The sequence below is a fragment of the Thermobia domestica genome, chromosome 12 (genome assembly GCF_964235325.1).
Source record: "Thermobia domestica chromosome 12, izTheDome1.hap1.1, whole genome shotgun sequence".
Lineage (NCBI taxonomy): Eukaryota > Metazoa > Arthropoda > Insecta > Zygentoma > Lepismatidae > Thermobia > Thermobia domestica.
Window position 1 is genome coordinate 213818341 of NC_137465.1, and position 17106 is coordinate 213835446.

At 36.0% G+C, this 17106-nt stretch overlaps 1 protein-coding gene across 1 annotated transcript; it reads left to right on the forward strand.

Moving 5' to 3' along the window:
* Nucleotides 1-16217: 16217 nt before the first annotated feature.
* LOC145666254 (protein GVQW3-like) lies at nucleotides 16218-16613 on the forward strand. Its single transcript, XM_081733319.1, has one exon. The coding sequence runs from the start codon at nucleotides 16218-16220 to the stop codon at nucleotides 16611-16613; it is 396 nt and encodes a 131-aa protein (XP_081589445.1).
* Nucleotides 16614-17106: the final 493 nt, after the last annotated feature.

The window sequence follows — 17106 nt, forward strand, 5'->3', positions numbered from 1 at the left end:
TGAACCCAACGCACAGTCTGAAACCATAATCAAAATTAGGGAAAACTTTCTTGTAAGCTTATATGGAGGAAACTCTTGTGACGGCCTAAACACATTTCGTCGTGTTCTCTTTTCAAAACTAGTGTCTCGATAATTGATTTAAGCGAATTTCCAGCTAGCAATGCTATTACGACCAGAGGGTGTTGCTTGTCAACACTCGCTGAGGGTCTACTATCAAATACAGCAGCGGCTAGGGAATCGTCTTAATCCTCTCGACTGGGGATAAACTCTAAAACGAGCATAATTACGTCCCATTACAACTAATCTAGAAGCTGCACCACCTGAACTTCTTACTTTGATCAGATGTACTTGCAAGATTAATACAAACAACAACTGATCAACTAAGTGTGAAAGTCAATCTGCTGATTTGCAATTTTCTCAAATGTGTAAAAACTGTATCGGAATTGAGCGTGAAAATACAGAAATTGTTTATGAATCTGAGAACGAAATTCAAGATGTAGAAAACTTTTTCGTTTCTTAATAATGTACACATAAAGTGCATAATAAGCTATATAATACATCTTATATAGAATCTATATCAAGTTACGTAAAAGGAAAGTAAATATCTCCTTTTGAAGCTCATAAAGTTATAGTCAACTTTTGTTTAAAAAAAAAAAAAATCCTCATTTCCAATTTGTCATCTAATATAATTGCCTTCAAAAATTAAAAAATGATACTTGGTTTGACGTTTTTAATACATATAACAAATGCCAAAATTATAGTTTGACAAGATAAGTATCATTAAAATTTAATTTCAGTCTTTCCTGTATGCATATATACTTGATGCGTATCCAAAATGTCATAAAGAAGAAGGTTATTGACGCCGAAAGTCGTCAAATCGAAATTTCATGGCCGCCATCTTTGTCCGCCATTTTGATAGAAAGCACGCGTCGGAGAGTAGGGGACTTTTGATATGTCAAAGTACATTAACAAAGGAAATTTTTCTGAAAAATTCAGCTTTATGGGAATTTTTTCCTAAAATCCCTGAACTAAATGGGGTTCCAACTGTATGCGAAAAATAAAGTATGATAACTTTTATTGACAGTACATCCTAGGGGAGAAGAGAGTTCATATATTTTCCATAAATCTTCTCTTCTCATGCAAAGCATGGTCATTTCAGGTAATACCTCACAAATTAGTACTTTTTCCATCACCGACCCTAATAAGAACTTATTACTCTGAAAAGGATAAGGACAAAGGATTTCTCACTGTTGATGGTGATTACTTTTGGAATATTTCCTTGAAAATGATTCTGATAAATTATGTTTACACTTTACAGATAATTATTTTATTAAAAACTATCCAGAATTCCATGATTTGTGATTATTATTATTATTATTATTATTATTATTATTATTATTATTATTATTATTATTATTATTATTATTATTATCATTAACAGACGAAAATCATATTCACGAAGAAATTAAATGTCGACTAAAAGCAGGGAATTCGTGTTACTATTCGGTTCAAAATCTCTTGTCGTCGCGAATTCTGTCGAGGAATTTGAAGCTTAAAATATACAAAACGATAATTATGCCTGTTGTTCTGTATGGCTGCGAAGCATGGTCACTTACTCTGAGGGAAGAACATAGACTGAAAGTATTTGAGAACAAGATCCTGAGACGAATATTCGGACCCAAGAGGAACGAGAATGGGGAATGACGGAAACTTCATAACGAGGAACTGCATGATTTATACGGTTTACCCAACATTGTTAGGGTCGTGAAGTCTAGGAGGCTTAGGTGGGCAGGTCATGTAGCTAGAATGGAAGAAAGTAGAAACGCTTTCAAAGTCTTGACTGGAAGACCAATCGGAAAACGACCATTAGGAAGACCTAGGCGCAGATGGGAGGACAATATTAAGATGGATCTCGCAGAGATTGGAATACAAAGTAGAAACTGGATGCAGTTAGCTAAGGATAGAAGTCAGTGGAGAGCTTTTGTGAACGCGGTATTGAACCTCCGGGTTCCATAGGCCATAGAGTTATAATAATAATAATAATAATAATAATAATAATAATAATAATAATAATAATAATAATAATAATAATAATAATAATAATAATAATAATAATAATATTATTATTGTTATTATTATTATTAGTGGAAGCGAAAAGGATACAATGGCGGACCTAGCCCAGGGTCGGGGGTCTAGGCCCCAGTTTTTGAGTGACAAAAATAATGTAAGCTATTTTTTATTCACTTTTTAAACTGTATAGTAAACTCATGATATACTTATCATAGTCTGGGGTCTGGCTGCGCCCCAGTTTTTATCTTCTAGATCCGCCTAGGGCCTTTGAACTTGATTTTTTTTACTGCAATTAATCCCAAAATTTTAAATGAAAATTAGATATTTATATTAGAAAGCTAACGTTGAATGGTCTTAGCTAGCTGTATGTGTAACAATACGATTTAGAAGTTAGGACATGTCGATGTTGGGCTAGCGAAGGACATTGTGAATATACTTCTGCCACCACGCAAAGAAGTTAGTCTGGAATTATATACCTCTAAAGTCGGAAACACACTTAATTGTTTGCATACTTCCCGAAAACATACAAACACCAAATTTCGCACACATGTTCAACATGTCGTATGAGTAACGGGAAAATTCCGATATCGTAAGAAAGGCGCCATTTTCCATAGACATCAAGTATCGACATTTTTCGTCGTTTCGAAATGCTGGTTTTTATAGTAGTTGCTCACATCATAGAAACATCATATTTTGTCAGGCAGTAAAGATAGAAACGTTAACAGTTTACGTTAAAAAGAAGAGCATTAAAATTCGTTTTCGTTTGACGGCTGAAATCGAGAAAATGTGAAATTTGAAACAGTTGTTGGTAGGAAGTCGAAATTTCATACTCATGGTCATTGTAATGCTTACTTTGCGAGACCGTGCTTAAAGTTGAAAAATATAGCCATTTTGAGGGTGTAATAATGTTCATTAAGCGACTCAAGCAGGCTCTAATTCTAGCCTACTTGCAGATATGGTAAAAATACGAAATTTCGTTCAAATGTGTAGATTACAGCATAAGTAAGGAGAAAAATCCGACATGTTGGAAAAGTCATCATCTCCAATTCAATATGGTACTTCAAGAGTTTGTAGCCGTGAAAACTCAAACTTGTGCCCACCGTAGAACAGTCAACTTTAGATATATCATTAAGGTTGAAGGGTTGTTTAAGTGAAGAAACAAATCATTGGAGAAGTCGCAATCTTGGATGGAAAATAGCCGTGTACTTGAATTAACTTTATCTGCCTTGTTATGTGCTATCTGGAAGGTAATAGAAGAGTTACTATTCAGCGTAGTAGCTTGCGTGAGAGGTAATACGTCGGCTCAGTAATTGGGAAATCCGGATTCGATTCCCGGCAATTTTTGTATTTTTTCTTATCACGATAGTTTTGTATTATGAAAGAAGTATTGTTTGTGTTGTTGTGCTTATATTTTCGTTATTTCATACGTAGAGGGAAGGGCGATTTTTATACGGTAATTGTTGAGATGGTCTCCAGATGAGGCAGTATGTTAGTGTGAAGCTTTGAGACGAGACAGAACTATTTGAATACTAACATGTGTAGTTTTTGAAAGGAGGCATCAGTTGCACGACATATTGTAGAGACGAGACAACGTTAAAATTTTTCTCGTGACAAAACTGCATAGTTTGCGCAGTTTAAGATGATATGCAGGAAATATTACTGTTTGAGTTTAAATGTGTTTGGTGAGAGATACCTGCTGTGAAATGAAGTAAATTCGTCTACACAACTTTTTAAAAAGTTAACACAATTCATGGCAAAGCCATGACCAGGTGTCTGGGGTCGGAGCCTCCAGGGAGCGTAAGCGAGTCATAGTATATAATACGAAGTGCAACTGTCATGTTCAAACTTTATTTACGAATAATAATAATAAGAGAGATTATTATACGAGATACAAGTTTCATTTTTTAAATGCTTTGTTTTCTCATGTATAAATAGAATACCTCTACATTTGATCTTATCTACACATACTGGGATACAAATTATATATATATATATATATATATATATATATATATATATATATATATATATATATATATAGGAAATTGTAATGAGTAAACCGAACATGTTCTATTCCATCAAAAAGAACAAACAAAACATACATATACATACTGGAATTTGATACAGTATTAAATAAGGAACCATTTTTTTTTTCGCTCTCTGAAAAACTGTTCTGTGTTCGATCAATGGGTTTTGTGGTTTGCGTTTCCTTGAACCTTGAAGTATATAAAAAGCAAATAGACTTAAGATCTCTTTCTAAAATAGCTGTTTGAAGTTGGGTTAGGCAACTTGGTTAAAACAATTTGTTTTGTTGTTCTTAGACACTAAACTTAACAAAACTTTCTAGTTCTCAAGCGAGCTAAAAGGCGATCGATCGGATAGTGAAATCATTATCATCGCCATGTTCTTCCCAACAACTAGTAGATTATATACCATATGGAAAAGCTTCCATCAGCATCTGGTCTTCATGTCTTGTCTTTCAAATATATTTTATTCTTCTACTTTTTTTACGTTCTTCTGTCTTCTATTACATTCGTAAAGAAAAATTATTTTTTGTTTAAGACCCTAATACCTTACTATCATTTAATGATACAAGTATAACATACCTATATAATACAGCTACGAATCTACCACTCTGTTCTTACGTAAAATCCCCTAACTTTTTTTTATATTAAATCATACAGAAGATATATTGATGTCGTTTTATAGACCATAATAACATCTACAGTTTTTGTTACTACAATATTTTCACACCTTCTCATAGTTACGGAGCTAATGAAATTTAAATCCTAACGATTGTCAGATTTTTTTTTCAAATTTGCTTCAATGTATTTCAAACGCGGCACCCTATAAAAATATCACAACTAATTGTATATAATTTGCAGTAAAGTACTTTACTTTGAAACAGAAACTACGGTTCTACTTTTATTTTGTGCGGGAGTTATAGGATTAAAAATGTTATTGGAAATTCTAGCGGTGGCCATATTAATGACGTCATAACTCCCTTTCAACTAGAATGTCACTTTGTCTTCTCCCACTGTTTCTAGTGTATATGACCCCAAGAACGAATCTATAGTTGTGGGTAAACTTTGAGTCAAAGTAACTCCCACCTAATGGTTCATACTTACTATTCAGTTTAAGTTTGAAGAATCCGAACAACTGTAATACGTTCAATGCTGTCCCACTGGAAATCAAATCCGGGACGTCGTACACCAAAGATATGCTCACTAGCCACAAACAGGCCCGCAACCAGCCACAGACATTTTGGGGGCCATAAATATGTTAGGGGGGGTGCAAGTCATCAAAATTTCTCTTACAAATATCTAAATTCTGTTTTTTGAATTAATAATAGAATTTTGTATTGAGGTCTGTAGAGGACGTGAAAAGTTTAGGGGGCCAGGCCTTCCTAGCCCCCCTCTGGTTGCGGAGCATGGCCACAAAAGCTGGTATGTATGGTTTTGAACTACCACTGTGCCCTCTGTTGAAGAAATGGTTAGTTATTTCATGTAAGGAAACGGTAAAAGAAACCCTCGTCGGGTTTACGTGTGTATACAACATTTGTGAACTTTCTGTGGAAATGCATGAAATTTAAGTTGAACTAACACACATAAATATAACATAAAATTATTGAAAGAAAAAATAAATTTACAAGAAAGAATTAACATCAGTATATTACATTCGTAAATTGGATACAACTATCATTGTTTATCCTTTCTCCAACTAACTATGACATCTACAAATCTCTTGAGTTGTCATAATGAGACTTATTTTAATCCTGGTCTTGTACGTTTACAGAATGTGGATATTACAGACGCTCATCTTCATAGATCAAACAGAGCAAAGATCGATCTCTGCAGAAACAACGAAAGATAAGATGATCACGCACCGTTGATCTTTTCAGAAAGATCTTCCGCTTCTGTAGACATAATGTTAACACTTTTACTCTACCATCCAGTTACTGACTTTCCAGCTAAAAGATTGCTTTTAACTTAAAATAATTTATGTTAGTACAAACGTGCTCTCAACAGAGGACTCTCAAATTGTAAGTTTTGTCACAGACAAGACTCGTAATATCAGTCAGTCTCTTTGCTTCTAATTTTTTAACTTATTTATTGTACTGTATACAACTAGTTCTTCCAACTATATTTAATCTTTAAAATATTGTTCCAAATACATTCATTAGAATACCATCATCTTCTACTCATAAGAAAAATGAATTATGCTTCTTTACAAGACAGATAATGTAGATTATAGCTCAAATACCCCATATAAACTCCATCTAAACTCTGGTCTCATGTATTTATGCACAGGCGATTCTACAAACCTTGTGACAGAAACACAAATCTACATATTTCAAATAATTAGAAATATATGTGGTTCAAAAGTGTAACAACCTGTAAAATTCACGGGCGTCTCTGGCGGAAGGGGGGGGGACGAGGGGGACGCATCCTCCCCAATATTTTGAAGTACAAAGTATTCAATATTTTATTCTAATTTATTTACTAGCGACAGAATATCATATAAATAATAGTAATTATATTTATTTGTAATATAATATTAAGGCTGTGAAACTATTGTAATCGAGCTCTTGATATACCTTAGTGGGTCCGTGAAGGTAAGCAGAAAGGTAACAAATAGAATCGAAGTTAATAAACAGGTTGGGCTAGGTAGTACCATTTAAATCACTTTCTTTGATGTCCCCCCTCCCCAAATTTTACATGCCAGAGACGCCAGTGGTAAAATTCACTAATAAATGCGTATTTTTCTCATGTATATCTTACCGTAAATTTAGAAGTTTTCAAAGCCTTATTGTTTCATCTTTTTCTTTTACAGTAAGTAGCTGTAAACACATATTTCATTGTAAAATCTAGTATCACTATTACATGGCATTTATACGAATTGTATAGATCATTTGGTATCAGCTTTGGGAGTGGGAGGTTGTGAAATTTTTTCTTGCTCATGTTAACAATAAAAATTTTTGTCAGTAAAAGTTACTGTAAACGCACTATTCATGTTCAAAATAGGTAATATTGTCAAAATCCTACAATAATTATCAATCAAAGATGATCCTAATTTCTTCATCTTTCCTTTTTCAAATTCGTGTTATTATTCAGTTCAAAATCTCTTGTCGTCGCGAATTCTGTCCAGGAATTTGAAACTTAAAATATATAAAACAATAATCATGCCCGTTGTTTTGTATGGTTCCGAAACATAGTCGCTTATTGTGAGGGAAGAACGTAGATTAAAAGAATCTGAGAACAAGATCCTGAGACGAACATTCGGACCCAAGAGGAACAGGAATGGGGAATGGCGGAAACTTTATAACGGGGAACTGCGTAATTTATACCGTTTACCAAACATTGTTAGGGTGATCAAATCTAGGAGTTCAGGTGGACAGGCCATGTAACCAGAATGGAAGAAAATAGAAACGCTTTCAAAGTTTTAACTGGAAGTCCAATCGGAAAATGACCATTAGGAAGACCTAGACGCAGATGGGAGGACAATATTAAAATTGATCTCGTAGAAATAGGAATACAAAGTAGCAACTGGATCCAGTTAGCTAAGGACAGAGCTTTTTGTGAATGTAGCATTGAACCTCTGGGTTCCATAGACCATAGAATTAATTACAAAGTTAGTTTCTCTTTTTAATTTAATAGTAGCAATAATGTTGCTATAAATATTCAACTTTCTTCCAGTATCTTAAGTCCAAGACGGGAAATAAAAGAATTCTTTATTATTGTTTCTTTTAGAAATTATGCTTTCTGTTTGTTTTAAGGCATGATTTTTCACTCTTGAACTCTTTGGACTTAAAAGTTTGAAATTTTCACATATTTATGCTATATTTTAGTTAGAGAAAACTAATAATACCTTAAAATATGGAGAAACCTTCTTTAATCAACATCTGAAAAGCAAATGCGAAAATGACTTCGAGCATATCACCCAGTGCACTAGCTGTTATAACTGTATCTGTATTGAACATACAATCAATATTTGAATATTTGTTTAGTTCAAGTCGTGTTGACCACTGCTGTTTATTCGCCCACCTGATAAACAATAGGTTCAACATCTTGTAGTGAAGGAATGGAAAACTGTTGAATCGGATTCGAGGTTTTGCAGAACTAACAATATGCAGTAAATATTAGAAAATAATGTAATCAAAGTTAGATTCAGTGTAAACATTTCTTCTAGAGTAGTTTAAAAAAATGGCATTTACTTCCTGCTAGTTTGGGCAAAAGTGTAAAGTTATGTGATACATCTATATCTATCTATCTATCTATCTATCTATCTATCTATCTATCTATCTATCTATCTATCTATCTATCTATCTATCTATCTATCTATCTATCTATCTATCTATCTATCTATCTATCTATCTATCTATCTATCTATCTATCTATCTATCTATCTATCTATCTATCTATTCTACTATCCCGTTAGCCAGTAACTTTCTACTATTACTGAAGAGTTCATTTTCGAAGATTTTTATATATTTTCCCATCTCCCCCTTAAGTTGCAGGACTGAATTTGGATTTAAACGTCATCAGAAGTGCCACTGTTCATCTCAGTAACTATGGATTTGGCACTAATATCGGTCATTTTCGATCATTTGTATATATATATATATATATCTCCCCCTCCCCCAAGTTGTACCGTCAAAGTGAAATGATAAAAAAACACGCCATACCCGAATCTCATCTATGTTGACAATGTGATCGAGATCGGTCGGGTAATTCAAGAGTCATAAAGTAACATATTCACTCATTTTTATGTATATAGATATATATCCTAAAATAAAATTATTCGTTTTTGATGACTACATCAGTTTAGCGATACACAAACAATTCTATAGTACTGACTCAGAATCATAATGTAATTGATAAGCAAGTACAGTAAAGTACGATATAACACGATTCCATATACCATGTATTCGGGTAAAACGCGGGTGAAAGTATGTCGTCTAATAAAAAGTACCGTAGATTTTTCAATGAAAAGTTCGTTTTTGAAAGATAAAATTAAAACAGTAAAAATTCTGCAAAAACCGATTTTACAGTACAATTTCACCATTCTTTTACCGCATCCCATAGTTAACCATTGCCCTGCATCCCAAAGGATTTTGCGGGCACCGTGGCTCAATGAAGATCGTTTACCTCTGTTCGAGCTCTGTTTGTAGTAGACAACATCGTGTCTATGGGGTTTCTCTGAGTAATCCTGTTTCATCCCATATTTTCATTCTACCAATTTTTCTTTCATCATTCACTTGCCTTAATCATTGGGTTCTTTAGCTTAAAGGGTGTAATGGTGGGACGTTAAACTGAAAGATTTCATTTCATTTCCAAAGAATTTCGCAGAAAATACGGGACAAATTGATGTTTGCACTTCTACAAGCACAGTTCAATATAAGGTGGTAAAGGTATAACACGGGAGTAAAGCATGTACCCCTCAACAACAACGTTATATCGATCATCTACTATAACTAAACATAAAGTATATCGCATAAAGATTCCGAACAGCAATATGAGTCGCTTCACGTGATTTTTTAATATGCATTAAGTCCTTATACTGGAAAAGAATTTTCTTTTTTCTTTTCTTTTCTTTTTTTTCTTTTTTCTTTTTTTCTTTTTTTCTTTTCTTTTTTTTTGTATGTAAGACAGTCTAGTCATATAGGTGAAACAATCAATTTCAGAGAACATATTATTAACAACCTGAGCGAAATAATTTAGCAGTAATAATAGCAGGGACGCCAGCAGGATATTTTCCAAGGTTAAGGAGACGGGACATCGAATTCTAAAGGAAGGCAAAAGAGTAATTCAAATGAGGAAAATAGATTGGTTCCAAAGGGGGAGGTCAAAACTCTGATACAGAAGCATAGTTGCAAATACACACATATCTTGACTGACTACAATAATATATATAGTCTGTATATACAGGGCCGGATTTAGGGTGTGTGTGTAGCGATGCACGTTCACCCCCCTTCGTTGTAAATATATACTATCTAAAATGAAAAGTTAGCACTGAAAACAACAACAATTTCCGTAACTTTCTGCCGTCATGTTTCCGTTTCGAGCTTAAAAGAAAGAGGAGTTTTACAAAAGCAATAGATTAAGGTTGAAGAAAAAGGAAAAAATCTTTGTTTTACGTCCCACGGTTATGCCGGTTAGGCTAAAGGAGACGGTGATGATGAGAGATGAGTGAAATGGTGGAATGAAGAAAGTGGGAGGAAACGGGAGAACCCCGAGAAAACCCACGAGCACGGTGTTTGTCCACCACAAAGTCCACACGGCGCTAGCTGGGATCGAATCAGGTACCCCAAGCACCGGAGGTGAACGCTCTAGCACTGAGCCACCGCGCCCCCTTTGAAGAAAAAGGATTCACGAAGCAAAGCAATATAACATTTGTCGAAGAGGGACGAAATCATGAAGCCAGGAAGAGAGAACAACTTTTTCTGCATATCACTTGCGACTCTCTTTAAAATACCTCCCCCTCCTCGTTCTATGTATTAGGTGTAAAGAATATTGCCAATGTCACTTGGAAGAGTTCGAATGAGACTGGTTATTTTGGTAGTTATGGCGCACCTCCTCAGAAAATCCTTGATCTGACCCTATATATATACTAGCTTTTATAATACTAGTATTTAATATTTAATATTATAGTATTTAGTATATTTTGACATGTATTTCCAAACATTGAGCACCCTTAGAAAATCTAGGAGACAATAGCCACTCTTGCCCTCCCACTGAGGGCAGACATGAATAATAGCATATTTGTTGTGCTGGTTAGCCAAGCAGAGTTTAGTGTCAAATTTGAATTATCTACTAGTAAGTAAACATTAAGAAGCCTCCGTCTATTTTGATTTTTTCATTATTGTCAAAAATAGTTTCAAAGTTCAAGAATTGATTTGATTTTTAGTTTAGCGTCTCTTTCAGCAGCGAGGGCTATATGAGACTAGACCTACAGCTTAACATGGAATCTGAACCACATGAGCTTCCACCGGGAATCGAACCCGGGTCTCTCACACCAAAAGCGCGTGCGAAGTTTAACTATTCGTATTTTACGTTACAGAAATGACAATTATACGATTTTCAGCGTAGAGACGATTTTTGAATTGCTGCTAAATCCATCTTCTGAAGATTCTCGCACTTAAAAAAGCAAGTGCGAGAGTGGTGCTTTTATAATGTTTTAAAATCGTTATGTTTGTGGAAATAGAAGAAATATGCAGTAGTTAGCTATGCGTCAGTAGAAGTAGCTTCTCAGTAAAGGAACCACAAACAAAAATCTAAAACAGGAATTCCTACAGTCAACCTCAGAACTTCTGGCCTGGTACACCATCCTGCAAGAAAACAAATAAATTTTTGCAAGACAAACCAGTCACGTATCGGTGTAAAGTGCATGTTATGCTTTTTAAGAAAAAAATGTTGGGATATTTTTTTAAAATAGAAAAGTTAAACCTCTCTTCTTACTTTTAGCTGTAATAAATAACTTTTTTCTAACACATTAATGTACAAACAATCTTGAAAATGTTATTATTAAATATGACGTGGTACTCAAGGCCTGCCATGTTCTCCTTGGAGGGATATTCAATATTTTCCTTTTGTTTCGCTGACTGATAGGCCAGTCTTTGGACATTCTTTCTAATTACTCCAAAAAATTTTACTCTCCACAATAATGTATCCGATCATTTCTTGCTCTAACTCACGGAAAGGAGACTTTCCCAATTTTGTAGAAACTATTTGTCAGGGGTTTTATTCAGTCTCAATTCAAGCGTAAAGAGCGTTTATTTTATCACTTTGAAATCCTTGGATGGTTCCATTAATTTCATTTACTTGTTAGCAGCATTTACTGTCTGTTTCATACCATCCTCATTCTAAAATTTTCATTTTTCTTTAAGGAGTCGGTCGCAATCGGTTCTAGATTATTTATAAGCATCTTTGAGGTAACAACAACCTACGACTTAAAAAAACACTGTAATAGAGAAATTATAACTTCTCTAATTTCCATATTACTACCTGAGATGGAATGGGTCAGTGGATCATGGGTGAAGTGGATCAAGATTTTTAAGTGGGTTAGTGGATCCTGGGTCTACAGGATGTGACCCACTATGACCCTCCAGCCACCGTAACCCACTCTAACCGACTATGACCCACTCTGATCCACCGACCCGCTCTGCTCAGTGCATTGTAGACAGGTAAGATTTACCGGTGTTGTAACACAGCGGTGCTTGAGAGATTGACCGTAAAAGTTCAAACTCCGATTAGTGACAAGATTAGTGACAACTTTAAACCTTGTTTCATTACTAGTGTAAACTCTTTAGTCAGTGGAGAGGAGGGTATGAATCATTGGTTAGAGTTGATGACGATGGGATTTGGTGGGTCGTAGGTCAGAGTGGGTCACAATGGGTTCGTGGGTCATGCTGAGTGATGGATCATGAGTCAAGTTTTCATTGACTCACGCCATCTCTGTACCTTACTAAAGTGGCCTTGAAATGTTATTGCGTATTAAAACAACCATAATTTTCTGAACTTTATAACACGCAGTACTGTGATCTATTTTAGCTGCGTCACAAGATAAAGAAAAATGAACCTGTGTCTTACTTTGCAAAAGTTTTGATGACAACGTAAACAATACACATCCACTCACCTCCACGTTTTACAATAGCCTGCAGCATCGCCTCTAGCACAGAATGCGGGTCGATTTGGTGTTGCTTTTTCACAATAGCAATGTTTCGCTCGGGGTTATTGGTGGCAAGTTATACCGATTCGCGGTGGCGTATTTAAGGGTGGGGGCTTCCGGGCTTAAGCCCTTCCCGAAATTGTATTTACTATATTAAAGTAAATGAAATATCTTGCAGAATTTTAACATTTCCGGGAACAAAGTTAGCCAACCCCCCCCCCCGAAACAAAATCGTAAATACGCCACTGGCGTTTTGTGTATTTACAACCCTCTCCTCTACTACCATTTGTTCTTCTATAAGTTATTGGACTTTAGAGAATGATATGGATGGGTGTACATCCTTATGCGTAGTTATTGAGAAAATCGAAAAAAATCTTTTTAAAAACCTAATATTGTTGCTTAGCGATATGACGTCATCTCTTAAAAAATTCAGTTTAACGTACCACGATTGTTTCCTTTACGCTAAGGGAGACAAATGATGAAGGACAAATGGTTCTTCCAGTCAATGATGATGGAAGAATTGATGGAATGAGAATGTGTAAGGAAAGGGGAATACCCCGAGAAAACTCACGAACACGATGTTGTCCATATGCTATCTGTTAAGATGAAGGTGATACTGACTTTGACCATCATCAAGTTTTTCTGAAAAATGAAATGAAATCTTTGAGTTTTACGTCCCACGGTTATGCCAGTTAGGCTAAAGGAGACGGTGATTATGAGAGATGAGTGAAATGGTGGAATGAAGAAAGTGGGAAGAAACGGGAGAACCCCGAGAAAACCCACGAGCACGGTGTTTGTGTACCACAAAGTTCACTTGGCGGGGATCGAACCCGGGACCCCAAGCAACAGAGGTGAACCCTCCACCACTGAGCCACCGCGCCCCCCACAAGTTTTTCTGATACTAGCAAGAGGACATGCACCCAGAAATTTTTGTTGGTGAGGGGGGGGGGTACTTGAAAACGCTACTACTGAACCATTCATATTCTACTCCCGAAAAGACGATAAGTAATTGTTAAGTATTCTCACCTATATTCTCAGAGAAAAAGTTATAGAAATAGATAACTTTTGTGAGAAAAGAAAGGGCAGAGCTGAAGTTTAACATCATATCTTTAACCTCCATCAATCATTTCTCTTCTAAACAAGTAAGTTTTATTAAGAAAGTATGATAGGCCTCCAAATATATACCGAATTATGAAATTTTGGGGCAAGAGAAGTCCGGCTTCGGTGTAGCCCCTCGTAGGTACGCCCCTGAAGTCAGTATACAGCATGGTTTATGACATATAATTCAAAATCATGATTAGCTGTAAAATTATGGTTTTTGTTTTACCCTAATATTATATAAAGATGAAGCATAAGTAGTTAAGTTGCATCGTGCTGAACAAAACTATATGGTTAACGGTAAATTCTGATGCTCCATTTTCGAGAAAATGAAGAACAAAACGAATTTTTATATCGCTAAAAACTCAAGCAAAATGTATATCATTTGTTACCAATGATACCTGATAGTCTTAGGTGCTGTATATGTTGAACAAGACACCAGAGCTTTCAATGATAGCAGTAGATGTATCTTGCTTAAATGAAATATTTAAGTTTAATGTCCCACGGTTATGCCGGTTAGGCTAAAGGAGACAGTGATAATGAGAAATGAGTGAAATGGTGGAATGAAGAAAGTGGGAGGAAACAGGAGAACTCCGAGAAAACCCACGAGCACGGTGTTTGTCCACCACAAAGTCCACACGGCGCGAGGTGGGATCGAACCAGGGACCCCAAGCAGCGGAGTTGAACGCTCTACCACTGAGCCACCGCGCCCCCTGTATCTTGTTTAATGCTGTACCAACGCGAAAGTTAGGCGACTGTAATGGAGAACTCCTAATAATAGATTTTACGTAATGTAACAATGAAGGATGTGCTGTACCGGAGAGTATTTGATATGTGGAGAAAAATTGGTAAATTAGTGTTAGTAAAATTGTGTCTACAAGGAGGGGTGTCGTTCTAAGGGAAAGGTTGGAAAACACTGCAATACACTATTACAGGCATGCCATCAGAAATTCTTATTGGGAGTAGCCAAGGTTTGAGGATTCTATAATACAAGACGCTATCCAGGGCTAAAATTAAGGGAAAAAGCGTGGGGACGTCGTACCCGCACTTCCAAAAAATATCAATGGCGTCCTGATATTTACTTAAAAAATCCTGCTTCCTAAAAAATTACGATGGACAAAAATAGGTACCGGGGACGCGTAACCCTATCTTTCCACATCCATTTTACCCCTGCACTATGTTCATATAATATAGAACGGGTGTTATTCCACAACCGAAAAAAAGGGAGAAGTAATTTTTAAATACTGACAGCTATATTCCCACGGAAAATGATAAAATTAGATTGTTTTTATCAGAAAAGAAATAGTACAGATGATATGTAAGGTCAAATCCTTAATCTATATCAAGTAGTTCTCTGTTAAACAAGCACAGTTTTATTAAGAAAATGCACAAATGTATGTCGAATTACGTTTTTCTTTGGGGGGGGAGGGATCTGGACCGATGGATTCCCCATGGATAAGCCCCTGTACTGTTAAGCGGGAGATTGTATGTTTCCTGAATTGCTTCTGCTAACGGTGACACAATACCCTTAGCATATTACTTGTAAAAAAAAAAAAAAAAAATTAAGGCAACAATCTCAAGCCATAACAACATGTTATCTACTTAGGTACGCAATGTGCACCAGAAAATTAGCTACCGAAGAGAAAAAGCGTGCATTAACTCTAAACCTCCATTACCAGACCAATCATTACATCGATCGTACCAAAAAAGAAAAAAAATTACTCATACTGAGAACAGTTGCAACATTTATAAATGAAGAATGGGGTTAGAAGATATAGAGATAAATGATATTCAACATTTTTACCTCTTAACAAAGAAATTTTCCTGAACTTGACCCATCCTATATTGTGGGTGATTATTCAGTGTTATTCAACAAAACATTTTACATTTATCTGGGGAAAATTAAGAGGAAAATAGTGCTTTTACTACTGTTTCGCAACCATCAACAAAAATAGAAACAGCTGCTTAATAACAACTATTATTACTATTAATGTTTCCTGAAATGTTTATGTTTTCCGTTTCTTCAACACATTCTCAAACGGAATTTATATATTTTGATGCAATATCAGTATTTCTGTATTCTAATAGAAATACAGTAAGATTGTATTTCTAACATATATCATTAATGTTTACTTATTTTATGAATATGCTGTCTATCATCTATACTACTACTATATACAGGGTGCGTTCACAAAGTTTCAAAGACTGAGTGTTACCTGAGTAGGGGCGCGCGCACAGACCCGTTCCACTGACAGGGTGCCGTAGTTGGAGATGTCAGCTAACCCTCCACACGAGCGTCATTTGCCTCCGAAACGCGGAGTAGATGTCTATTGGCGTGAGTGCGTGTCGGTGACTCCCGTCGAAATCTGAGTGAGTGGAAAATGCAGCGGCATTTGGAACAACGTTATGCCGTGCAGTTCTATGAGAAACTAAACAAAACAGTTACAGACTTTTCATATGATTCAAGAGGCCTACAAAGAAAACGCCGTGTCACCTGCAAATGGTTTTCATGTGGCACAAGAGGTTCAATAGAGGGCCACGAGGACGTTGAAGACGAGCACAGCTCTGGAAGATTTGAAACAAGCCGAACGGAGGAAAATCTGATGAAAGTGCATGCATTCTTAAACACTGATCGTCGTCTTAGTGTTAGATTAATTGCTGTTGAACTGGGGTTGGGTCCGACTACAATGTTCAAGTTAGTGACACAAGATTTGAAGATGAGAAAAGTGTGTGCCACACTTGTTCCCAAAGTTCTGACGGATGAACGAAAGGCCTAGCTGTTTGTGAAGAAATGTTTGAATATTTCCAAGACGATCCTCATTTCTGGTCACAATTCCAGCGGTCCAGGAGACTTCGACGATCTCCCTTCACAGTCTTGCGCGCGAAGACTTCCAGGGAACCTATGAACAATGGAAACCACGCTAGCAGCGGTGTGTTGATTCTCAAGGGTCAAATTTCGAGGACTTTTAGTTTGCTGTACAAAAATGCGTAATACATTTGTTATTCTGATTGAAACTTTGTGAACGCACCTTGTATGTAGTAATTATTGTTGCTTATGAGAAACCTTTGGCGTGGGAGACCCGGGTTCGATTCCCGGCGGGAGCTCATGTGGTTCGGATTCCACGTTAATCAGTAGGTCCACGTCTCATATAGCCTCGCTGCTGAAAGGGACGCTAAACTAAAATCAACTCAACAAGCTTATGAGAAAACTCTTTAATAGAATTACTTTTATTACTTTCATTTATGATCAATACGATTAATACCTTGCGA